The following is a 26,365-nucleotide window of genomic DNA, read 5'->3' on the forward strand; positions in this document are numbered from 1 at the left end:
AGAGCTTTATCTGACCATGACAACAGCTTGCTTCTACTGATGGGCTTTGTACTGACGATATTCAGTTTCCTATTTGCATCTGCACCTGTTCTAGCAGCAGGCAGATCTCAGACCCATTTGTCATTAGATTAAGTTTTAAATATGTCAGTGTGAAGACTGACAGTGTCTCAGAATATTATTTAGCTGGGACCAGAGCTGTACAGTCTGCAGCTGTCTACCAGAAGCAAGAAAGCTGCACTGTTCTTGCTGTGCAAGCACAGGAGGCTAATTTCCACACTGACTGACTCCTGCTGTATCAAAGACAGCACAAGATCACAGTCACGTTCAAATTTCAACTGGGACTACCTGTGAAGGGAAGCGCTGATAGCTTACCCTGCAAAGCCAACTACTCTAATCTTCATTACACAGCAGCAGAATGACAGCGAAATATGAATGTAGGATTCATAGGTTCATAGGTACATTAGGTTGGAAAGGACCTACAGGATCATCTAGTCCAACCATCCTCCTATCACCATCCCTACCTACTAAACTACTAAATCATAAACCCATGGAATTACAAAAAGACCAATGGTGAACCTTCAGGAGCACAATTACATCTCTAATATGAAGATCTACAGATGTTCTATCAACAACAAAAGGTATACTAGCCACTTTTACAAAGACATTTCTAGCTTGGAAATTATATCTCGTTTCACAACCATCTCTTAAACATGAGAATTCTGGATGTTATTCCTAAACAAAGGATTTATAATGCAATGATGCATTAAATGAATCAGAAGTAATGTTACAGACTGCTGAAAGCACATGGAAGCTACTTAAAACACTGCTGCTTTAAACTGTAAATTTGGTAACCAGACAAAAGGAGTAAGGACAGCTGCCAGAACTAACCACAGGGGGTAAAGAAAGACCTTCGAGTCACGGAGCAAAAACATGCTAAGCAACATATCTCATAAGACTCAGGTCTATTTGCTTTGATTTTGGATCACTACCAGGAGTAAATCACTGGTGTGTCTAGCTGGCTATTTCGAAGTATGGGCTAGATGATTTAGGGAAGGAACCACACCATCACAAGATGTTGGCAGGAACCCTTGGAGACAATCTTGTCCACACCCCTGCTCAAGCACAGTCACAGGTTGTCCAAGACTACGTCCAGTTAGATTTGAAGCATCTCTGAGGACAGAATCTACAACTCCTCTAGGTTAGGATGTGCCAGCGTTTGACTGCTCTCAAAGGAAAAAAAAAAGTGTTTTATTATGCTCAGATGGAATTTCATGAGTTTCAATTTGTACCCAAATCATTATTTATACATCTAATAGAGCTGTTACACTGCTGGCTGAATACCAGATAGGAAATTTGGCAGCTCATTAAAACTAATATTCTCTAAAGGAAAAGAGTCTATTAAACACTGTATCCATTTCCTCATTCTTCGTACACATTCAAGTATTTCTGTGTTTCTCAGCATTTTTCACTAGGTACTAATGAGCCACTGATTGAACAGAGTAAGATCCATTAGTTAAGCACAAAGACAAGAGACAATAACATAGTAAGGCTAATGAGAATAGAAAAGGGATTAATCTAGCTCAGGACAAATTAACAAATCTAGAAAGGCTGCTGAAACTACTACTAATCATTGCCAATCCTAAATCAGTTTCTGAATCATATTTGTTACTCGAGGAAATTTCCTCTTAAAAATACAGCTGCTGCAAAATACTTCTCCCCCACACCAGGTAATACAAGTTAACCTTGTTACTCTGTGTGCCATTACCTCCCTAGCATCATTTCCCATTTTCTTCCTGTTTTTACAGGTCAACATACTGTGGTTCAAAAGAAGAAACCTCAAGTTTTACCTTGCCAAGCGTACTTCTTCCCATTCAGATCAATAGCAAAGTCTTCAGGGTAGAAGTCAATTATGCTTGATTCCTGTATTTGAGAATAATGACAAAATCATTAATACCAATTGACCAAGAACCTCACCTACATATGCTTTGTGTTAGCTCACACTCTTCTAAGGAGGATGCAAAGAACTTTGACTAAGAGAAACATCCTTGACTAAGCACTGTTTAAATAAGTTAGGTAGGGCATTCCCTTTACCTAGACTATCAGAACAAGAAATAAAGTAGGATAGAAGAACTCCTGACAAGTGGTCTCTGCTCCCCAGATGAGTTTCACAGTTTCTTACAGAAAGCGAACGTCACTAAAGCATTAAAAATGTCACAAATAGCTCTTCCTTGCTGAAAAATCTGATTCCAACAGATCACTCGTAAGGATGTCTCATCTCTACGATCCGCCAAAAACATTCCCTTCTGTTCTCTGCTCCTTTTTCTGCCTGAAGTCGAAAGCAGCAAGCCATGATCACACAAATCTGCAAGACAGCAAAACCTCACAAAGAACAAACCAATGATTCTCACCGGATCTGTCATGAGCTTCCTCCAGGTCGGAGGCAGAAAGTTTCCACTTGCAGCTGGAAATACTCCCATCAGTTGCTCAAGAGGCTTGAACTGTCAAAAGTAAACCAGCAGATGTAGGACATTTCTAGTGAGCAGTTAAATCATAAATAAACGAGTAAGCCCTACCGGTTTTGAGCCCTTTTCAAAATCTGAGGGCATGTCTGCAATACCCTCAAAGTCAGAAGCAAACGGAGCGTAGTGGAAAGGGTAATACCAGTTCCAGGAGGCACAGCCCTAGGACACCAAAACAAGAGAAGTAAAATCAGACAAATCAGAAGTGTAAAAGAAAAATAAATTAAGTAAATCAAACAGCCCAGTAACTAAAGTTGACAAAACTTAGCCCAGCATCAACCGGGAAAAAGAGAAGTCCCCAGGATTAGAAAAGAAAGAGCTCTTGCCTCTAAAGGTACTCTGGACTTCAGGTTGGGATTTAATTTTTCATAGCCAGATTAGAGCGAGTGAGTTCACTGGATAGTGAATGGAGACCTCGGGCATTTCCTCGGCAGCACAGAACAGCACACAGACTTCTCTGCCAGAGTACTCCTGCTATTTGCTATGTCTGAGTCACTAAGGGAGACAGCCAAAGAGACAGACCTAGCACCATAACAACACAAAATTCCTTACAGCACAATCTTAACCTTAACTTCAGGACACTGCAACATACCTCATGCTTATTTCCTCCCCCTTGAGCTGGAACACACACACACACACACACACAGTCCAATAAAACCTAACAGAAAAACGTCTCGCCACCATCAGGAGGTTGCGGTCTATCCACAGTTAACCAGGCCCTGGGGCTAAGTACATCAGCTTATGGCAACCAGACATTTTGAACTCATGTAGAGAGTTTCTGGCACATCTCAGAGCATGGCAGCACAGAGGAGGAATTCACAAGTTCTCCGTAGTAGTATGACTGCACAAGTCAAAGTCATAACAGAGGTCCCTGCAGGAGTAGTAGTAGTATTCTTCTGGCAGCATGCAATTTGCAGCACTGTTTTTCCAAGCTAAATCCCACTGTTAGCTGAGAATGAGAGGGACCAGAAAACCCTAATACAAAGCAATCCACGTCACGTGTGTATCTGAACGGTGTTTGTTGCAGCCTGAAAAGGCATTGCTTTAATTAATTACTTTTGTACTCTGTAAAAGCACAGACACGAGCATGTCAGGTAACATTTTGTTTTACCTTCTTACTATTCCACCTTGAACACTGGGAAATATAAAATGCATTCACTTGAAAGTGGCAAAATAATACTCAAAAAGAAGAAAAGAAAGTCAATTCAAACATCGGTACACAATGCACTTTAAAGGAAATGTGTCTCTACAAGGTCTAAGTCAAGTTTTCACCTCCTCAGCTATTTTTCTTAGCAGCACCACTTGAAACAAAAGCCTACTGTTTAGACTTCCAGTGCTGAATAAGTAAATGTCAACGAGGCTCCTCCAGTGATATTTTTGGTATAAAGCTACAGAGACTTTCATTATCAGATGCAATTCTTCAGACAGTTTCAGTATATGTCAGGAGCCAGGTGGACTGGGGTTATTTTTTTGCCTCCCAAACAGATGTTCCTACTGGCATGACACCTTCTCCATCATTAGCTTTTTATAGGAGTAGAAAAACATACAGCATTCTTCCTGCTTTATGGACAGTGAGCAGTGATTGGTTACTGGAAGGATTTTATTTTATTTTTTTCTATTGGCCACAATGCAAAGAAGCAAACCTAACCTGAAATCCTTAGTCCAGCAGTCAGCCTGGCAGGTGTATGGGCAGAAAGTCATCTGACTGCTGTTCTAACACAACAGACTCCTCATGTACAGCAGCTTGTAGTACCTTCCCTACACGATAACACCTCTGTTATTTGAGTACAGACAACAGCAGCATGTGCAAATATTTCACTGCTGCAGTACTTTAGGTCTGCAATATCATTTTTGATCAGGTCTAGAGAGAGATTTGTTTGGTTTTTTGGTTTTTTGTTTTTTTTTTTTTTTTTTTACAAGTACTCTGGACACAAAGCACCCTAGCAAAGAAAAGCCCTAACCATTTGTGTTTGTCCACCAAGCTTTGATTTGGAACCTTACTAAACCAGAAATACTTTCTATGCAGACACTTTTCCTTGAGATCTTATTTGCACTCCTCAATTTCCTTGAGAGCACTGTGGTCCTGCCTGAAGCCTCAAGTTATCAACCTCACTGATTTATTTTCTCTGCAACTGTAATCATCTACTGCTCCTGTACGTATCAGTCACCTCAGTCTACAAACTCTAAAGGACAATGAGCTATCTCATATATGCATCTCATTAGCCAAGCTGGTTTTACATGCTAAACTAGGCAACACTGCAGAGGGACCTGCACATTCGGCTTGAAGTTCAGTTATAAATCAGTCCATCAGCTCTTATAATTTAAAGCCACAAACACCTCAGCAGTGCAAATGCAACTGAGGTTTGAATAGTTATAAAAACTCCACACCATTAGTACAAGGCTACAGCACGCTCATAAGAGCAATGAATGTACATCCCACACTCACTTCTTTGAATAAAATAGCCTTAATGTTACAGCCTTCAAATGAACACAAACATTTCAGACCCCTTACAAGTATTCTCTCAGTAACATCTAATTCGTCTATAAGCTAGACTGACTTTTGCTGGGGTTCTGTCCCACTGCCATATTGAAGGCAGCACTGACAGTTTTCCAGGATACGTCTATAGCTATTCTGAAGACTTATTTACAAAGCTCAGAGAGACACTGACACATACAGAGCTCTAGGAACACAACTTGCCACAATTAACAGGAACACAGTAAGCTTCCAACAGACCTTAACTGTGTGCAGGACTGTGGGAATTGCCAAGGTAGAATTTCCAACGTGGCCATTAACTCCAGGTGATGTTTTTCCTCTGCAGGAGGTGGGATGTGCAGAGCTAAGTTCAACTCTCCTGCAGATGAGCTGCAACAGACTTGCTAGCCTTAAGCTGCAAGTCCTCATCCACCATAACTCTAATAAGTTAATATAATCAAGTGGAGGATGGTGTTTTTTTTTTGTCATCCCAAGGAGTAATAAAAAAAGCACATTAGAATAAGCATGCATGTAAGATATCTGCCCTGCCTGTGATTTAAGTCAGACAGGTGTGAGCTTCCTATGAAGAGTGCACGGGCAAAGTATTGGAGATACAAAGCCAAGCTGAGAAAGATAAACTTCATCTGCCCAAGCAGATTCTATTCGCAGCTCACGCACAAAATATAACTTTACCTTCAGAGCACGAAACTAGTTAATAACCAGCAGTGCCACAAAGGCCAACCTGACATCTCAATTATCAAAAGATTTAAATCAGATACAGATTACTTCAATCACAGTGCACTTCATGGAACATCATTACAATCTACGGTGCAGACCAGCAAGGCTGTTCCTTCCGAATTCTTGCTAGCATTTCACAGGCTTTGTGCTTTATTTTCTCACTGCCATTTGCCTTTTCACCAGCCACTGCACCGAAGGGGAAATACACACCAGTTCTTAATAAAGTAACAAGCTGCTACTGTGTGCGAGGGACAAACTGCATTCAAATCTGAAGTGTCAAACAGAATGGCTACTTACATCTCCAGAAAAGCAATGCTTTTCAATACTAAGAAATGGAAAGTTATTATTTTCTGAGAAGAGGCAGGATGCAGACAAAAGAATACTGAAGTTTCAGGGAAGAAAATAAGTACCTGATAATAATATCTGAGAACCCAGCAAAGCCCTTCAACATAGGACTGCACAACTTTACGACGGAATTTCTCATCAGATGCATCAACATCAAACTTGTTTTTATAGTAGCGTTGCTTCCACCCAGATTCCCATAACCTGCACGATAAACAGATGTCAATACATGTTAATACTGTATGCCTCTTTACATCTCTGCATTAAAATTCAAAGCAAGTAACTTGCTACTTCTGTCCCACTTTTCTATACTAGGGGGAATTCCACTCCTACTAAAAACAGCCCAACTGTTATTATTTTTATTAATAATAATCAATTGGTTTCCTATTGCTGTCGAGACAAGCTGTGGTTACCAGCAGAATTATCTGAAACTCTGGAAGCCAGCACTTGCTGACTCACATTAGATGAGTTCCTTCTAATACAAGGATTTTCAACCTTTTGTGCCAGGCAGGGACATCGAGTCAAAAAACACAACCACAGACACAGTTTATCCTTACTTCACATAGCTCCCCCTTATGTCTGTCAAGGGATGGGGCAGGGAAAACAGCCACCTGCTCAACTGAACAGATGGACATTTGAATCCCTCAGCTCCTATGCAATATAATGGTTATAAAGGTTGCAACCTGTTTAAATTCCATACATACCTAAAGCACGTAGGTTCACCTGTGAGGTCAACTCAAGCTTACACAAGTCAAGCTCACGTTATACACATGAGGTCTTTAAGGTAGATAAAGGCTGCTTAAAACTGATCTACAACTAAAATAATCCCAACCCTTGTTTGGAACTAGCTGACTTGTAAAAGGATATTTTTTATACTTGACCTGAGCTAGTTCAGCCACAATTCAAACTGCTGACAAGGTGGAAAAAACAAGGCAGGTTTTCAGGAGTGTAAGGCAGACAGCCAGGTGAGCAAGGACTAGGGCCACCTGCACTGATGCCTGGGCAGAGTTAAAACCACCTACAGTCCCAGCAGCTGATTTTCAGAGTTCGCCCACAGCTGGGTACTCACACAAGCCCCAAAAGCCTTCCCTAGCAACTTTAACAAAAATTATAAGGTCTTCAACCTTTAACTCAGGGGTAATGGCTTGATTTAAACCTTCGATAAATCCTCACTGGTTAATTCACTTGCAGTTAATTCTTATCAAATTCCTACCCTTTAATCACCTGGGGAACATCATTTAAGAAATTCAGCGTGGCTAAAGACAGGCTTCCTACCACGACTTCCTTCCCTGACGGTCAAAATAACACTGTAAGCGAATTTTATGGGTTAAATAGCTCAAAAATTCAACTGCAGAGCAGTGGCATTCAGCTCACATCATCAAAGCTGAACAGTGGATGTCTAGCCAATCTAGCGCGTGGTCTCACAGGGAGTAGTGGCTTGCAGGATGAAAACCTGCACGCATACTAATCTAGATACTTAGATTTAACAGCTATAGCTTACACATCTCACTGGAATTTACTGAATATTCTAACCCTCCACATTAATTACTGGTGGATAAAAAGATCATAGGAAAGCATCTGAAGGCACTGCTGTGCTAAGCTAGATGCAGTCTAATTAATGCCATTTATTTCAGCAATTTGCTAACAAAGTACTACATAAAATGGCTTCACCTGATATTATCCTCTGGCTCAGGTTCACTGTCACTGTCTTCATATTTTCGCTTAATTCCTCGTGCTGGGGATGGGGAGCCATCAGAATTGAGACTGGTATTTGGGGACACCGTTGTCTAGGGTCATAATTAATAGAGATGAATAGAGGGAAAGAAAAGATTTATTAGAAGTTTTAAATTCAAGTTAAAACTAAGTTATGTGATAAAGCAAAATCACACTCATTCTAGACCTCCAAAAACTCAAAGCAACAGTTATACAGTTCTTAAACTATTAAGTCAAGCAGCAAAAGAAAAGAAGAACTCCAAAGGCACTGATTTCATTGTATTTGAGAATGAAAAAGATGCAGTGAACAAGATAGTTGAAAACAATAAGACATGCCATTTTGATGTATTCCAATTCTGGAATACAACTGTTGTCTTCAGTCCTACAGCTTACATTATGACTTCATTTTATACTGACAGTGAAAAATGAGTATGCAGAGCACCATACAAATGCTGCTTGTAATAGAAAACCAGCAGAGACACTGTTTCCTCATGGCTGATCCCTTAAACTCCTTTCAGATGCATGTCTTTTAATATTGCAGTCAAGAAAAGATCGACCCTTTTCACCTCTACAAAGCTAAGACAAATAATTGCAATAAAATAAAAGTAGTCCTTATAAATGAAACCTCAGCAAGTACACAGACTGCATAAAGTAATTGATTAACTTAGCCCACTTGCAGGAGTTTCAAGATTAAAATGGAAGACTAGCAGAAACCACACTTTAAATAAAGCAGATTATATTTATTCAGACTTAAAAACAAACAAACAAAAAAAAAACAGTCTCTGTGATGAAAAGAATCCTAAATCAGATATACATTCAGTGTTGTAAGGAAAATTTATGAACAGATGGAAAGTTAGCAACAGTTAATATTTCAAGTAGCAACTGACACCGTTAGCACAACACTGAGCTTACTTCCAGTTATTCATTACTTTCTAATACCTTTCTAAAAATTTGATCAGAGTTTCACTTCCTCCCAGTGAGAAGCAAAGCTGGAGGATATTTAAAAACATTTCCCCAAACAGATGGGTATAAAAAAAATCATTACTTTCCAAAAGAAAAATACACATGCTCTTCAATAATGACCTGTGTTCCAGATCATTTTTAAAGGCTACAAGTTTTGCATAACACTTCTGCTAGAAAAGGTACTGAGAATTTAACTAGAGAGGCTGTGAGAGCTTACTGGCATACAACAGAGATGTACAGCATGGGGAAAAGTGGTGTGGAATGGTGCCATTGTGCACACCTCGTTAATGGCAATTTGCATTATTCTTCATATACATAGCCCTTCTGACATCCTGTTCTGAACAACTCATACATACACACACTCTTCAGTGAAAGAAATTCACAAAATGCACACATTCTACATGTATTTCATATACATTCTCTCAAGCATGAGAATTTAGTTGAAGGAACAGTTTCAGCATAATCAAGCTATGCCCCAGCTCTCAGGTTATTCCCCCAGTTCTCAATACTGAGTGACAAGAAGTCCCCACAGAAAAATAACCACCAAACAAGTCTACAGGATGTGATTACTGCCCATTTTATTTGTAAATACTTTTAAACATCTACTTACCGAGTTCTGTCTGTCGTGCATTCTCATTTCAAAGGCAGTTTGCCTGGGGTTACTGACTGCCTGAGGACTGGATCGATTTCCCAGAGCCTGAGGGGAAAACTGTCCACCAGGAATAAAAGCAGGATGATCTCTCTAGAAAACAAACACATGAAGGTATGCTGAAAAAGAAATGTAATCTCCACAGCAATGTGGTGATGCTCCCACAGTTTTCAGATTAGCTCCTTATGTAGAACAAGCATCGTTCACCCTCTCGTAGTTCATCTTAGATTAGTTATGTTTAACAATCTTAATCAGATATCAGATTTTAAAGAATTCAGGTTATGCAGATTAGAAAGGGCAGACCCTTTCCAAGAACAGTTAATGCTTCTCTAACACATTTAGGAAACATTTGACAACACTGGCTAGCTTCCACACAGAACTGTGTGATAACCATAGTTTGGGGTGTTTTTCTTTGTGCAATTCCTTCAATCAAAACTCCAGTTTACAAAAAGCCACGAAAAAAAAAAAAACCCTCTAAAATAGTTTACACACAGCCTAGAAAATGCCATGATTACAACCACAGCTTCAGCTAACACATTCATTGAAGTATAGCACATTTTAATTATTGCTAGTTTTTGCATTGTGAAAGAAATGAATTTACCTTCATCCTTTTCTTTTTTTCTTTTTGCCGTCTTTTAAAGTTATCCTAGGTAATACATAAAGAAGAAAATGTCACACAGATTTCTTGGAAACATTTTGTTATAATCCTCAAACAATCAAAAGACTGTAAGTTTTTTGAGTAATGCTCTGAATAAGACTTAGATCAGTTCTTGGATTTACGGATACAATGCAAGTTGGCTAGAAATTTCTACCTTACCCTGAAAACCTAAAGAGAAGAGTTGCTGCTTATTCAAAGGCCTTTAATTTTGGTTAGGACTCAAATCACCCAATAAGCTTAACAACAACTTCAGTTTAAGGTGACATCAGTGTCAAAGGACTAAGTAACAACGCATGCCTAAGCTCCTTGACTGGTGTGGAGCATCTGCCAAAAAGGCAAGAGACAAAGTCCTAGCAAAGGAAAAAGTCAGGGCACAAGGAAAGATCTTGGCCACAGGATACTGAGAGCTTGCACAAATTAGTATTTCAACTTCAAGAGAAGCATAGGCTGATGCAATTAGAAATCAAACATTCTGGCAGCACTGGCACTTTCTGACTGAATAGTAAATACAGATTTCTTCCTTCATTCACAAGTGTTTCATCCCCCATCCTTGATGAACAAACCACAGTCTGTCTGCCAAGAACTGCATGAGCAGACTGCCGAGATAGACCAAAAGAACAATTCCTGGACAAATTTCAAATTGCAGGAGGAACTGAAAGGCAAGAATGCACTCTGAACTCATACTTTAGTATTCCATCCCTGTACAGAAAAAAAATCCATGTTTAAAAGTGGCAGAACTTGCATACAGTTCTTCTTTTGTTGCTACTTGAGACAGCAACCAGAAGCAAAATGCTCTGCACTCCAGGAAAAGCAAATCAAATGGAAGCACTTCACTAATTTTCAAATATGGAGGAAGCCACTAGAGACATTAACAAAACACAAAGGATTTTTTCTCATATTCTGTTAAGCAGCATCACAGTAACACAAGTGATGAAAACAGAACTCCAAAAATACAAAGTGGAAATTACATCATCATCTTTTCGCTTTTTGAAAATACTGTCTTCAACTTCCCCAACAGCTAACATGATCATCTGGACGCGCTGCAGGTTGACAAAACCACTTTCTGTGAGATAGCCCTGTAAAATACAAAAGAACGTGGTTCAAAAGCCAATCTATTTTTGCAGCAAACAGCCAGATGCTTTAATAAAATGGAACAAAAAAATATTACCCCAGTTTTGTGCACCACGTTTTTATATATGTTAACCAAGCGATCAATCGCTCCCTCCCTACAAAGCAAACAAACAGAAGCATGAGACTTGGCATTTAAAGCTACAAGTAGGTATACCTTCAGGGAAGTATATTCTCATGTACCTGATCTCCAAAGATGGCAGATGAGGAAGAAAGTCATTTCCAACAAAGAAGCACATAAAGACCCAGTCATCAACGCTTCTTTCAAAATCAAAAGTGAAAGGTAAACTGGCCATAGTGAGTTCTCTTTCTAAATACTGCAACGCACACAAAAGACACCAAGAACCTTTGTGAACAGAGTTTAACGACATTACTAAGTCCCCTATGTATGAATCACTGCTTCCACATACCTCTCGTAAAACACATAAGCGGATGAAAATAAATTCTTGTTCAGAGGCAGGAAGACTGTCTGCAAACTGATCATGCTAAAACAGAAGGAAATAAGTGAATTATATCCAAGCTTACTTTAAAGTACATCCTGCTCAATTTTAAAGCATACTTGCAAAGGAGCTAATTGACACACAAGCACTGGTTCTCAAGTTCTTATGCCAAGCATGCATTTTATTACTTCGTGTGTCCTAAGTTACTGATTCTCCTCTTTTCCTTACTGGAAAGCCAGGCAATTCCAGTAGCATAATTTAGATGACATAATTTTGCTTCAGACAAAATCAACAGCAATAAGACACAAATCAGTTCACACTGCAAAGAATTTTTAAGAAATATCACAATTCTTACCTTGCCTTGTTTTTCTCTGGGCAAACCTTGACAATCTTTAACCTCGTGACCCATCTGGTTACAAAGGGCACATGGCTTGGGTTTATTTGGTTTAAACTCTTCTCGAATTATGGTGAAATGTGGTTCATGTGTAGCTAATCCAAGCATAATCAGATCAGCTACCGAAAGAGAAGAATGAAACAGAATGAAAGATAAATATTAAGCATTTTCCAGGGACATTCTACTTTAAGCAAGTGTGAATGCAAATATGGGTTAACCCACGAAGAACCCAGATAGTACAATCAAGTGAGAGTCAGCCCTTCAGCCACAGTGTTAAAACCACTCCCCAGATATTACATAGCATCAAAAACTAACACATGCACCAGATTACTTATACAAATGCAAACTAAATATCAAACACTAGAGCTCAACTCAATCAAAAAACAGCAGAAGAAAGTTTACCACGAGATACACTGTCAGCACAGAACTCACCATCAGCCCCACACAGGCAATGATGTGTGTTCGGGTCATGGTTTGGTTGAGCTGTGTGAAAGAAAATTACACAACTTTGGTTCAATAAACGTGAAACAGGTTAGAAATAAGGTGCAATACTGTGTTTTGTTGCAAGTATACCTCTTTGTCTTCTAATGTAATCCATGATTTTATGTTCACCTTCGCCAGGAGCACTTGCATCAGACAAAATTACCTGTGAAGATTTACACGTAAGGTGATCAGTTTAATGTTGCCATCCTTAAAAAACACCCACAAAAATATGTTAACAGTGGGCAGTTCAAGTATGCTTAAGTCAGGTTCAGTACATGAAATCCTAATTTGTAGTGTCAACTACCACATTATGACTCAAAAATCAATTATTTAAGAGTTTGGGTCCTCTAAGAAGACCTCAATTTCTCTCTGACTTCAGGATGAAGCTGATATATTGATTAAAATACCACTGATATTATATTGTTAGCTTCCTGGTAAATTAAATGGGTAACTGAAACACAGGGTTGTCAGAAACAGAACTTGATAGGGGTGGAGTGGCTGAGTAACAGCAGAAGAGAATCTCAAAGTCCAGAAAGGGATGAAAGCTGCTATGAATAATTTTTATTGACTGACACCTACTGTACATCATTAGAATGATAGAAAAAAATGCAGTCTGAGACAACAATCAAGTTAAAAATAAAGAGTGAAAAGAACACACGTACAGTGCATCATGACTCTTTTCTCCTAAGATAATAAAGTAATCCTAAAACCCCGTCTCCTATTGTATCAAGCTGCAGCTTTCAATATCAGATCTTTTCATTGCTCTTAAAAGAAATCAAAATAAATGGTGCTTTTAGATTGAGTTATTAGGACGAAATACACCGCCAAAGTCCAGCAGAATGAGCAAGTTGGTCCAGCATTAATAACTGTGTGAGAAGATGAGACAAATCTGTTGAATTTACCCTCTTCAGTCACATCCCAACGTAGCCTAATAGATCACCTTAATGTTCCTGAAGTATCCAACTGTGAAACTTACTGTCAAATTTTTCCACCCTGGGTCACTGTTCAAACGGTCAGCGATGTAATAGCGGAGACATTTGGCAAGATTGTCCATAAACTCTGTTCCCTAGAAAGTGTCAGAAGAAAATAAATTAAGCCATCATCCAGATAGTGACAATTGCTGCTTAAGTGCAAGATCACTTACTGGGGTAATACAGTTGCTGTCAAATCTTTCCTTCACTTCCTCCGGAGGAAGAATGCCACCTAGAGCAATAAAGACACTTAACAGAAGTAAACCAGAAGGGAACATTAAAAACATTTTTTGCATGGCAAAAACCCTGATTGCTGCCCTGAGTAATTAACATTTAGTAAAAGATTACTTTGTTTCAAAAACAAAACAAGTCTCACCACTACATCTCTTTCCTCTGGAAATTAAGTACTAGTATTCTTACAAACATCGTTACTTCATAGCAGTGACTTCACTATTTGTTTTGACAAAAACTAAAAGTCCCAAAGAAATTAAGCTTGCTAATAGAGATAAAACATTAGGAAATATTTAGGAAATATTTAGGAAATAGGAAATATTTAGGAGTTAGGAAATATTTTTCTTGTATATTCTCCCCTATGTTGCCACTAGTTAATTCACTTGAGCTCCCAAACAAGGTTACACCAACTTCTCTCTTATCTCTGAGCTTCATAAAAAGGGTCTTCATAGCCTAGAAATGCTACAGAAAGTCAAAAAAAGCATGTCCTCTGTTTTTAACCTCTAACAAGGCTATGCTTTCACTTGGAAGGCCACATTACTTCCTCCTACAGTCACCTGAACTAATTTCTCCAGCACAACCAGCATCCTTCAGCTACAAACACTGACAATAATATGACTTGAGTGAGGGCACTCTCAAACCACACTGACACTGCGCTGCTCCCAAGTGTAAAGTTTCCAATCTAAGTACCTGCTCTTCCTTGCAGTTCATTCATTATTACTACACAGCAACACCTTCACATGACCTCTACTGCTAGGTCTCACCTAACTTTTTGTTAGGCCCCAAAAATATTCATTCCTTTCTGTAAGAGTTTTGCTTAGCTTCCCACTACCACATTTAGCCCTGTTCTTCTGTTCACTTTCTTCCTAAAGGAATTGAAAGTACTCAACACAAATCCATTTCAGGCAAGAAGACAGAAATCAAAAGTGACATTTTATCTTGGTTCTTATCCTGGAGAAGAACCCTCCTTCTCCTATAATTCACAGAGAGATATTCAGAGAGTACAGTGTCCCTTTTCTAACCCTTACTGATACACTGAAAACAGAAGGTGCTTGAAAAACAATGTCAGGTAGTCACAGCTTTACCTTTTGCCAGAATTTCCTGTCTTATTTTTTGCTTCTCTTCAGCAGCTTCCATGCCCTCCTTAGATGCTCTGAATCTTCTTGACCGCTGCTGATTCATTTTTGCACGTGGAGCCTAGAACAGGTAACATAATGCTTGGGTCAGTTATTGCATCTATACAATTATTTTCCCTCTGGTGGTTGTTTCTGGCTCTCCAGACAAGCTTTTTAAAACTGTGTTTGTGACTATACAACCACCTAACACAAGGTATTACTGTAACCAAACCTGGGATTCTGATCAGTCTAGCTGCGTAGAGTTGGACAAACTTCAGAAAAGATTTCATAAGCCTCTCAGCAAAGGCAGCCCAGCAGCATTACTTGAATTCATCTTACCTTGGAGAGGCTGATAAGGCTAGAAAGACAGCCACAACTTAGCTAAGACAGAAGCCTGTCAAGGGACTTCGGTGTGCCTCAGTGAAACCACACAATGTGGATACAAATACATTCAGTAAAGTGAAGTTTTTAATGAAGTGTGGTGTCTTTCATTAGGCTAATTGATGTGCTGGTGGGACAATGTCTGCTTAAAGCTAGAATGTGAAACATCTCATGGCGTGATCAAGTCACAGCTCACTTTAAGTGCACCTGCTTAAACAGTTTTCTGGTCTGCTGCATAAAGGAACATGTGAAATAATTTCAGAGCTTTACTGTCTTATGGAAGTTTCCTGCTTTGCAAAAGCAAAGTTCAGACTGCAAGAGACTTCATCAGCCAGCTGATTAAATCCTGTGGATAAAATTCATTAATAGATCTGAATACACCCTATTTCATTAACTGCATATTTAACCTGTACATTTTTCATTTTAGAAAACTATTCCTCAAAAGACCTTATGAGGGTGGAGGGCATCAAACCTAGTTTTACGAAGAGCCATTACTATGAATTAAATTCAATCAATACTTACTACTCCATCTATAGCCATGTAGAGAAGTCGTCTTGGTCTTACAATGTTGAAGATCCTGTCAATGTACTCAAAAATGGCAACCATCATCTCATCCTCATTTTTAGGTGCTGGCCTACAACACAGAACATTAAATTTTAAATGTGAAATGCTCCAAATGAGTCCTATTTATAGGAATTAAAGGAAACTGCCTTACTTGTCTTCTGGATGTGTACAAGGGTGAATGATACCATTCATATCCAAGTACAGATTATCAAACTCCACCTCATTAGGGTTTGGTTTGCTTGTATCAACTGGAGCCTTGATGCCATTGCATTCTTTGGCCTGCAAAAGCAGTTGGAACAATCACTTCAGTACTCAAATCATGCAAGTAAGACAACTAATCTGCACAGTATTAATGTACAGACTCACAGGAAATCACAGAATCATTAAGGCTGGAAAAGGCCCCTAAGGCAATCCAGTCCAAACATCAACCCATCACCACCATGCCCACTAAGCCATGCCCCTCAGGGCAAAATAACCACACCAAGGGCATTAGAAAAAGATAGCAGGAAACTCCAGACAGAATTACCTGGAGTTTCATTTTTACACTACAAACACAGCTTTGTTTTAAGGCCTTTATAAAACTAACATTACTCGAAGGCGTTACGATGACTTAAAGCAGAGCCAGTTTGCTCCTGCTGATCAGCAAATACTATAAATTTTGTTCCAAGAGATTTCCACACTATGTGTATTTCAGAAAAACTGTCCATCCTACTGCCAGGAGCAGACAGGCTCCCTCAAAATGCAGGGAAGAAATTTCAAAGTGTGTAACGTGACGTGGCGATTTGGACACGACAAGAAAGAAACGTCAAAAATATCTGCACTTTAAATGCTTGTTTTTTAAAACAACTTTCAAGATGGGCACATCTCAACAAACTCGTGTCACTTTTCTCTCTGCAATCCACTATTTAAACCCCGCAGATAAACTACAGGAAGAAGGAAGCAGCAGTCACAGAACTGTAGGGGTTGGAAGGGACCTTCAGAGATCATCGAGTCCAATCCCCTGCCAAAGCAGCTCCCAGCCCAGGTTCCAGATTCCACCCTACAGAGGAAAGAGATCCTTTCAGATCCCACCAGACAAAAAGCTGTCATTTGGAGCATAAATTTATTACTTTTCTCGGCTACCAAAGCGCTGACACCCCTGAACTCTTCAGCTCCTGACTCTGACTGTGGATGCACCTGACCAATCCCAGGCCCTACTTTCTACCTCTGAAATAGTCAGACTTGTAACTCTAACAACTCCCTTCCTGAAGGCCTCAACCTAACCAGACATGAAGCTCAGGTCACAGCGTGGATGGTAAACTCAGTGCTGAATTACAATTGCTCTAAGCGCTGATGTTCTCAGAGCTCTTCAGCGTGATTGATTATAAGCTAGAACAGTGACAAACCCAGAAGCACAGAGAAAAACTTCAGTGAATAGCCAGGAAGTAAATGTAACATCCATGCTAGAAGAGATCAAGAGGCAGCCAAATTCATTTTAAAGACTTTATGATTGGAAGGAGTTACAACACGTCACAAAGTTGCAGAGAGGAGTTGCTCTGGGACAGCTTGGCAAGGAATGTGATGCTACTCCTTCATAACTCGTAAGAAAAGGAGCACGTTACTTCACTTCCTAGAATACAAGAGAACACCCTTGGTTTTAGCAGGTACTAATTGCTAGGTGCAAACTCTATTCTGCAGCTTATGATTTTTATCAAGCTCCTCCGGGCAACTAAACCCCTGATTTTAAAAGCAGGGCACACATTCCGGTTTACATCAGATAACAGGACAAGCAGCTTGTCTTGTGTTCTACTTGATCTCTCATCAAACCTCTTGCCAAAGCTAACGGTGCCATCAAAGGCTTACAACTATGTGATATGGAAAATAAAACTGTCCTCTCCACAGATCTTATTCCCTGTCTTGAAGGTAAAGCAAAATAAGCTCCGTCTCCCTCAGATGACTACGAAAGCCATTTAGTTTCCATCTGCATACTGCTGTGTCAGCAGCTTTGCCATTACCCGCTCATAAACCTCCCAGCTTTTTAATGCAACCGTCTTGTAAAAGGTTTAAGTATCTGGGAGTGATATCTCTTGTGATAGAACTGAACCGCTCGCTTCTAATCTACAGCTGCTTTTGAACCCATTGAAAACAGATCTTCAAGTACGATACTTTAGTTGCAGCACTATTAATTTGTATGAATTTGATTAAGAACATTCTCTCCTGGATTTTGCGTTATCTTCGAGATCTTCCTTTTATTCTTCCCGCCTGGCTTAAGAAAAAGATTAATCAGATTTAAGAGAAAGAAATAATCCAGCAAGGTATGAGAACAAGGATCAACTCCGTCACATCTCAAAGCGACGAGCTATGCAGAGATACAAAACTCCTGATTAGAAAGATTTATAAGCAATCCTAAGATACACACAGAACTGATTACATTGTGAGAGAAATTTAAACTCCTCCACGGTAAGAAAAACCTCAGCTTCTCACTGCTGTCCCAGCCAGCTTTCAGGTCTATAACCACACACGGATATCAACAACTGCAATCAAATGTGATTTATTCAGGTGCTGCCCTCGCCATAAATACAATGCACTCCTAAGTCAGAACAACACAACACATGTGAGGATGTCCGGGTTGATGCCACTGTTATGGTCAGCCTATCTGACTCCACAGAATTTGTTATATTTTTCCTTCTCTTTTAACAACTTTTGCTGTTACAGCTTCGGTTGCTGAACGGACACAGAATCACACACTCAAAAGACTTCTGCAGGTAGATTTGAACATGACAGCAATCTGGATTCAATAAAGATCTACGTAAACGTTAACTAACACGACAGAAGTCTTCTGCTTTTACAGAAAGCTTCACTGTTAGAGCTCGAAAATGTGCTGTTTAAATTGCGAATGCTGTTAGGTACACAGAACTTAAAGCGTTATTATCAAGGAAAGATCAGACAAGTTTATAAGACTAAATGCAACCCGGGCTGGGGAGCTGCTTTGGCGGGGGGGGGGGGGGGGGGGGGGCGGACTTGCTGATCTCTGGAGGTCCCTTCCAAGTCCTGTGAACATCCACTTGCAGCCAACACAAGACTGCAAAACAACCCACGTACACGGTCACAACCGCTTGCACTCATTTATTCGGAAGGACACCGCTTTAGAGCGGAACAACTGAACTTAATTCGTGGTCACCGAGTGACGGCTGTAATCAACATCTCCGCATGATCTTCACTAAGGGAGCGGATGTCCCTGGTCCCTCTCTGGGACAAGGAACCGCTCCTAACGCCCAAGCCGAGCCTGCCCCGGCACAACGCGAGGCCGTTCCCCCCCGCCCCGCCGGCCCCAGGCCCGAGCGCACACGCACGCGGAACCGGGCGGCCCCGGCTCGGCCCGCTTCACCTTCTCCTCCACGCAGTTGACGATGATGGAGGGGTACTTGCGGCTGAGCCAGCGAAAGAAGGCTGGTACTCCCATGGCGGCACTGGGCCACGTTGAACGACAACGAACGTCACTAAGCGAGGCGGTGCGCAGCGCTTCCGGGGCCGGGAAACGGCGCGGGGCAGCATGGGGGCCCGGCCGCCATCTTTGGGGCGGGGGACCACGCCGCGCATGCGCACGGCGGATTGGGCATGGCGGGTGATGGTTCTCACAGGGCTCCGGCAGCTGCAAGGGAGATGCCCTGGGGTGATCCAGTTCTGTCCCTCAGTGCCATACTTCTTCAGCACCTCCAGGGACGGTGACCCCAGCTCTCCCTGTACAGCTGTGCCACTGCATCACCACTCTTTGGGATAAGGAATTGCTCCTAACACCCAACGTGACCCTCCCCTGGCACAACGTGAGGCCGTCCCTCTCATCCTATGGCTGTTCCCTGGGAGCAGAGGCCGGCCCCACCTCACACAGCCTCCTTTCAGGCCGTTGCAGGGAGCACGAAGAAACCCTGTCACGTCACTCCAAGCAAATAATATTAAGTTAGCTGCGTGGTGATATCCAAAGATTTAATCCCATTTGAACCTTAAAAAGGATTAACACGGGGAAAGTCTTGTGCTGTGCTGTGCCCCGTCCCTTGCACGTTGACTTCCTCAGAGGGCAGTGAGGTGGGCGAGGAGGTGAGGAAGGAGCCCAGCACTCATTAACAAAACCAACAAACTTCAGCAGTGCTTGTCATCTGGGGAGGGGAGAGGAGCCCCACTAATTGGCTGTAGGACACATTAACCCAATATTGTATTTCCCATAGCTCTGAGCCTCACTTGGCTGTTGGTAAGCCGTTTTCCGTTGTCACTTCTCTTATAAAATCTGTGACCGGAATAAATTTCCCCATCAACTTTCTACTGGCACTGCATCTGTTGTATCAGCTAGTCCTTTATCTGCTCCTTACAAAGCATATCTTGATTGAAGTTTCCTATTGTATCGCTCCTCCTGCTGGAATTTGGAGTATAGTAAGACAAACTTAGTACGAACACTTTGTATGGAGGAGCAATCAGTTGCTTTTTCCTGATAGTACAAAAAAAAAAAAAAAATCCAGACAAATGCAAATGAAATATGATCATCTTATCTCATAATTACTTGTGTAAACAAGCTTTGAAAAAAGAAAAGAAAAAAAAAAAACGCAATACTGCAACAAACATTTCCTTGAGAAGTTAATCTACATTCTTCTTGGTGGATGAAAACAAATCAATCTTGCAAATATCCTCAAGCAAAATCAAGCTGCAGGCAGCATGGGACGAACAGGAGCATCACATAAAGATGATATTTCAGTTGGGACATAGCTCTCATTTTCTGTAAAGATTTGAGGGGATGATGCTCTTCATAATTGGGCACCCACCAGCTGCTCCTGGCTGCGAAGAGACAACTCTTCTTGTAGGAAATCTGGGGTTGTTCTCTTTTAACTTTTAGCTTTCAAAAGCTGTGTGTGAGAATGACTCTTTTTGGTAAATCTCACAGAAAAAAAAACATAAGCAAGAAGACTCTCCAAAGTGATACTTAGAAAAGCCAATGCTGGTCTGCTGGAACCATGGGGATCTCTCCACAAGGCATACACACCTCGGAGCTACATCACCCTCTTTATATACATTTAATGTACAAATCTTCATAGAGTTTTCCCAAAGTTCCCTCCTATCCCCAGAATTGTCCGAATATTACATCTAACGTTGCTCCCGCAGCTGTAAATGGAGAGGTTCTTGCCAGGGGTCCTTCAGTTTGCCTATAGATGGTACTGATGTTGGGGTGCAGCGATCACTCTTTGACATCTACATGACTAGACCGCTCCTTGGTGCCTCCCCATGTCTACACAAAGGGGTCTATTCTTACCTGAAGCATCAAGGGGTCTATTTGAATATGAACTAAATTGTTCGAGACTTATGGTATCTAGTGTATGCAGAGTTGAGTACTGTCCTTGTGAGTTGTTTATTGTCTTGTCTTGACAAAAAGTCCTAATGGGGCAATTGGAATGGATTTTTGTGCTGAATTTCAGCCCTTGTTGTGTCCAAACCAGTCTTTGCTTCTCTAGAGGAACAACTGTTACTGTAGCTTCTCTGACACCACCTGGAGGCTGCAGAGAGCAGGAGTGGATGGTGACACTGCAGCACTGAGATGGAAATGGAGAGCCTCTGGTGCATCTCCAGGCAAGCATGGTGTTATAGTGCTTGTCTGGCTCTGATGGAGGTGGATCCACCTCCATTGGTTCTTCCTACGGAGCCAGATCCACCTCCATGGGCTCAACATCGTCCTTGGATGGGTCAACATCCACTGGCTGAGGTTTGCTGCTGCTCCCCTGACCCTGTGCTTCCTGGGTGGAGAAGGATCCATGGTGGAAAGGGGGGAAGGCTCTCTAAATCACTGCTTCTTGTGCCAGAAGTCTGCACCAAGATGTGAGTCTGTTAGAGACTGACAATCCACTGTCAGGGTCCCCATATTTATAGCAGTGGCTCGTGACGTTACAAAGCCACAGCAGTGTGACCCCAACGATGTCCCATGACAACCAGAACATGGCTGTATTGGGCACAGAGTTGGACATGAAGATCCCCGTGGGTTCCTTACAACTAGGAAGCTCACCACAAACTCATTCTCACCCTGCACATTGGCTCAATACCCACACAAACTATTTCCCCCCACTGGACGGCAGCACTCACGCAGCATTTTATTTTATTTTTCTGTCAGTGCCTAATATCCCTCTGGTAATTTGCTTTCGCTGATGGTTGGCCTCAGCTCAGTCTAGCTGTGTGGGTGGCACGTGCAAAAAAGGATGCAGCTCTAAGTCACTGCAAATACACAGCGGGAACACGTGAGGACTTCTTGTTACAGCATTTTCAGTGGATGAGTGGCATGCTGATTTGAATCTGTTCAGGCTGTATTGATTACAGTCCTACTGTCCATCAGCATCACCTGTCATCATCTTCAGGCTGCTGGCATGACAGCTGTCAAGGAGCAGAATAAAGTTGACTGGCAGAACGTTTTGCATCTAATGAGTCTGTGCACAATAAAAGTATAATAAAAAAAATGCTCTGGGGGAACTCGGCTATCGCTTAAATACCAGAAGAGAGATATTGCCTTAGCAGAAACTCCCAAAGCCATCTGTCATCTGTCATTAGCTGCATGTCTAAGGCTGAGCTGGACTGAGGGAATGAAAAGCACCAGAGACTAGTGATGGGTGCCTTGTATCGTGCAAGGAGATTTAAAGTGGGCTGACATCAAGAACCCAGAATCACTCAGAAAGGGCTTAAAACTTCAAAGGCACTGCAGATTTGATGCAGCGTTACTTCGCACAGCAGCTTGCGGAGATTTCTTCCAGATGAACTTTGGTCTGATGTTCACTGGAAATCACATAGCAGTGGTCCGGCTGTGGTGTGACACAGCCTGAGCTTACATTTAACAGATGGGCAAGGCCCTCAGGAATGAATTACTGCAGCTGAAGGATGAGCAGAACAAAGCACGGAGGAGCAGCAAACCAGGCACTGGACTTAGCATGGCAGGGTCATACACTTGTAGTGCAGCAAGTCTCCTGGGTGACATTGAGACTGCAGATCAAGAAGGAAAAGAAGGTTCCAACATGCTTCTGACTACTGAGAAGCTCCTAAAACTATCTCATAGTCTACCAGAAAAACAGAGCACGGAAACAGAGCAGCTACTCCGACCCAGGCAAATCCATAATGCTGCTGGGATCCTCTGGCTGCACAGTCCAACTGCCTCACACTGCAACGACCCCAAATGTGCACTCTATCCTTAGCAGCAGCTCACTTTCCAGTTGTTGGAATAATCAACACTGCACCATGCCCAGTGTCAAACTGGGAACCTGGAAGATGAAACAAGTCAACAGACGTCCACGCTAACCCTTCCTTCTCATTTTCAAGCCTTCTTCAAAGCCCGTCTCCGGCTACACGTTCTTTTTATTAAATAGAATATTGTTACCATTTAAAAATTGGTTTTGATGGACTAAACCCAAAGATTTGTGGCTGTATTCAAAGATGCAGCACTGCTTTGCAGCAGAGTTTAATTGGGGTGCCGTTTTTTGCTTTTGAACTTATCATAATTATGAACAGATTTTTTTTTTAATATGTCCCCTGGTTTCTCTTTTCGAAAGAAAATCTCATGTTTAATGAACTTAATTTCAGATGAAAGGAATTAAAAGAAGAAAATTAAAAATGCATGAAGCTCCTAGAGTCATCCAATTATTGTGATGTCCACACAGCAACGCCAGCGTGGGTTTTACAAAGCAACTAAAAGCAGAACATCACTGAGGATCGCCACATGTAAATTCTGTTCTGTTCCAAAATGTGCTGAATTAGAAACATACATTTTATGCATTTCTTCTTCTTGATCTGCTGCAGAATATGATAAAGATCAAACATGCCAGGCAGCCCTGAGTAGCAGATGTATGCATACCCACAATGCTTGCTTGCTTTTCTTAAAACCAGTTAGCTCTGTAACCAAAATATCAGAATACATATGAGAATATGAGGGTTTTTTTTGCACTTGTACTGCAATAAGAGCAGCTGCCAAGCTGGTCAGACGTACCATTGCTACTAAGCATGCTCATGGCCTACAGAGCTTCCAGAAAAACAGACACATTGGTGACATGGCCATTAAGCACTACATCCTGAGCACGGTTCTCCTGCAGCACAAAGAAATATACACCCCAAATATATTTGGGCTGTACACAACCAGGAACACAAATGGACTTGGCTCCCCATTTGTCAACGCCTCTTCTACATCTCAGTCTGAATCACAGAGAAAGATAAACGTACACAGCATGATGTGCATGGTTAATGGTTAATAGAATGAACAATACCAAGTAGTATTGAGATATTTTATAGATGGCAATAGAAAGATTACTGTGATGGGAAAGAGACAATCAAAATACAGGAAAATGCTCACCCGCCTCCCAGGCTCGCAGTAGGAAGCTCCAAAGAAATGATCTCCAACAGGAGATCCTTCCCCAGTGGTGGTCAGCCCTTAAATGGGGTCTGGGAGAGGTGGAGCCAGACTCCACCCCTTCTGGTCACACAGGTGCATTGCCTTCACCTGTGCTCCTGCAGCTGACTCAGTGCTCACCTCAGGTGATCCATCAGTGGTTCAGGCTGTGATTCAACAGCTCCCATACAGCAATGGCATTGCTGCCCCAAGGACAGCTGTCACCATGCAGCAGCATCACCCAAGGCCACATTTCATGCTTACATTAGCCGGGACCACTCTCAGAGCAAGTGTAATTCCATCAAGCTGGCAAGTTTTCAACCCAAGAAATGTAATTTCCCGATTGCTGCTGACTGACACCTCGTTTGTGACAACCCGTTCATCTCTGTCACGTGGGATTATGCAGTACGCAGACACATCCCTTGCCTTCTCACTGGCACCGGGCAGGTGCTCACTGTGAGCAGGGACCTGCACACTGTCTGCTCCAATCCCTGGTAACAGAAGGAAATTGGGAAAGAGCCTTCCTGAGTAAACGGACGTCTGAGGACACACCTTCATTTGGATTTCCTTCAGAAAAGAAAACCACTTAGCAGCGACGAGAAAACATGCATGCAAGGAGGCCACGTAGAATACCAGGTCATTTTTATTCTGCATTTAAATTTGACTACCAGCTGATGAAGGGCACTTTGGAGGAGGCAGCATTCGCGTTGCAGAAGATGAGATGCTGTTGACTTGCTTCCCAAAAGCGAGCGGCGGAACCTTAATCGTAGAAGTCATCAAAATCATCTGATTCTGGGCTGTGAGTTTGTGGGCGCAGAACATCTGCAACCTCAGAGCTGCTATCGTCAGATTCACCCCAGAAAGCTGAGAGTGAAGGAAAAAAGGGAGAATCATAAACATCTTTTACATGCTAGTGTTGCAGCACAGGTGTTAGCACTGTGGAGCTCTTATGAGGTAGCCAGACACTGTGGTTTAGGAGGAGCTCAGTGCCAGGGCTGTTCTGAGGACCCCCAGCAGCAGAGGTGTGCATCTCTGGCACTGTGCTCTCACCAAGTTGGGCTCTCCTAACTGAGCTGCTGTGGAGGAACAGTGAGCCATTTACAGGGCTGACTTCATTGTTCCTCAAGGTAGTTTGACAGAATGTTTCCACTCCAAGCAATTTACTTGACCATCTGCTGCCTGAATTACAGCTTTGTCTATTATGTTCCACTTTCTCCCTCTACTTGACCCTACAGTGAAGTCACAGGATGACCATGACGTCACAGAGTTGGCATAAAAATGGCAATGATGTCAAGAACGGAAAAACACCACTCTGTGACAGGACCATATACAGACAAAAATGACTTCAAAGAACTGGACGGCTTTAACAAAGGGACCTGGTAATTAGCAAGTGATTTCACCGAAAAACAGAATCACATTTAAATCTGAAGTGCCTGAGAGATTCCTCGATATGTAAATTCCTTTGACCCACAGAAGGGGAAAAAAAAAAAGCAGCAAACACACAGGGAAGTACACAGAGCTCTTCACAACGAGGCCTGATGAGATGATTCAGGTGTGAGAGCTGCCAGCTCAGTCGTGCAATAACTGTTAATTTTTCTTCTCCCCTTGATCAGAAAAAGAGAAAGCCGCAACAAAAAGCTGTGCTTTGATCTGCAGAAAAAATAGTTGCTTCACCACAGAAGAGCTGCTGAGGAGTGCTGCTGACCAGCAACACCACTGGGCTCTGCATCAGCAGTGTCTGAATGTTAAACCACCCCCATGACAGCAACAAGCACATGCTAATGGACTCAGGGAAAACAGAAGCACGGGTGGGAACAACATGTACAGGCACTAACTCTCCTTTCTTCCCCAGGGCAGTGCACAGGAAGGGCAGGGGCATGGACATCCTACCCCCTGTGTAAGCTCACTGCAGGTTGTCCACAGACATGTAACGTATTTCCCTCTCTCAGCCCGTTGTGGGAAGCGGCCATGAGCAAGAATGTCAAGCCACAGCCCGTTCCTAAAGGTTTTCAGAGGCTCCTTGTTTCTCCAAAGTTTTGAAAATAAAGTTGATGCCCCAAATAAGGCAAGAGCCTCAGAAATACAGATTCAGGCAGCAGGAGAGAGAGGCAAACTGTCAAACCTCATACAGAAATTCCAGCTCTGATTCGACTGAAGCACCGTTCGCTATTTTCTGCTTTTGATGGCACAAGCTATATAAATACCTTATCTACAAATGCAGCAGCTGCA

General features: G+C 41.8%; 2 protein-coding genes across 2 annotated transcripts in view; both read right to left on the reverse strand.

Annotated features, from left to right (window-relative positions):
- The window catches only part of XRN2 (5'-3' exoribonuclease 2), a 41,438-nt gene extending 22,164 nt beyond the window's left edge, over nucleotides 1-19,274 (reverse strand). The window contains exons 1-20 of the mRNA XM_065739494.1: nucleotides 19,130-19,274; nucleotides 15,914-16,041; nucleotides 15,721-15,832; nucleotides 14,788-14,899; nucleotides 13,645-13,703; nucleotides 13,477-13,566; nucleotides 12,591-12,663; nucleotides 12,450-12,500; nucleotides 11,979-12,136; nucleotides 11,594-11,668; nucleotides 11,367-11,500; nucleotides 11,224-11,281; nucleotides 11,024-11,131; nucleotides 9,999-10,043; nucleotides 9,359-9,490; nucleotides 7,744-7,859; nucleotides 6,141-6,276; nucleotides 2,574-2,681; nucleotides 2,409-2,498; nucleotides 1,848-1,920 (exon numbers count right to left, since the gene is read on the reverse strand). Coding sequence (XP_065595566.1) covers nucleotides 1,848-1,920; nucleotides 2,409-2,498; nucleotides 2,574-2,681; nucleotides 6,141-6,276; nucleotides 7,744-7,859; nucleotides 9,359-9,490; nucleotides 9,999-10,043; nucleotides 11,024-11,131; nucleotides 11,224-11,281; nucleotides 11,367-11,500; nucleotides 11,594-11,668; nucleotides 11,979-12,136; nucleotides 12,450-12,500; nucleotides 12,591-12,663; nucleotides 13,477-13,566; nucleotides 13,645-13,703; nucleotides 14,788-14,899; nucleotides 15,721-15,832; nucleotides 15,914-16,041; nucleotides 19,130-19,204 — 1,933 coding nt within the window. The 5' untranslated portion in view covers nucleotides 19,205-19,274. The remainder of the gene's footprint in view (nucleotides 1-1,847; nucleotides 1,921-2,408; nucleotides 2,499-2,573; nucleotides 2,682-6,140; nucleotides 6,277-7,743; nucleotides 7,860-9,358; nucleotides 9,491-9,998; nucleotides 10,044-11,023; nucleotides 11,132-11,223; nucleotides 11,282-11,366; nucleotides 11,501-11,593; nucleotides 11,669-11,978; nucleotides 12,137-12,449; nucleotides 12,501-12,590; nucleotides 12,664-13,476; nucleotides 13,567-13,644; nucleotides 13,704-14,787; nucleotides 14,900-15,720; nucleotides 15,833-15,913; nucleotides 16,042-19,129) is intronic.
- Nucleotides 19,275-24,767: 5,493 nt separating this feature from the next.
- The window catches only part of KIZ (kizuna centrosomal protein), a 38,912-nt gene continuing 37,314 nt past the window's right edge, over nucleotides 24,768-26,365 (reverse strand). The window contains exon 11 of the mRNA XM_065739499.1: nucleotides 24,768-25,000. Within this exon, the coding sequence (XP_065595571.1) occupies nucleotides 24,897-25,000 (104 nt within the window). The 3' untranslated portion in view covers nucleotides 24,768-24,896. The remainder of the gene's footprint in view (nucleotides 25,001-26,365) is intronic.

The sequence above is a fragment of the Cyrtonyx montezumae genome, unplaced genomic scaffold (assembly GCF_038088225.1).
Source record: "Cyrtonyx montezumae isolate F1298 unplaced genomic scaffold, pur_monq_1.0 scaffold_24, whole genome shotgun sequence".
NCBI lineage: Eukaryota > Metazoa > Chordata > Aves > Galliformes > Odontophoridae > Cyrtonyx > Cyrtonyx montezumae.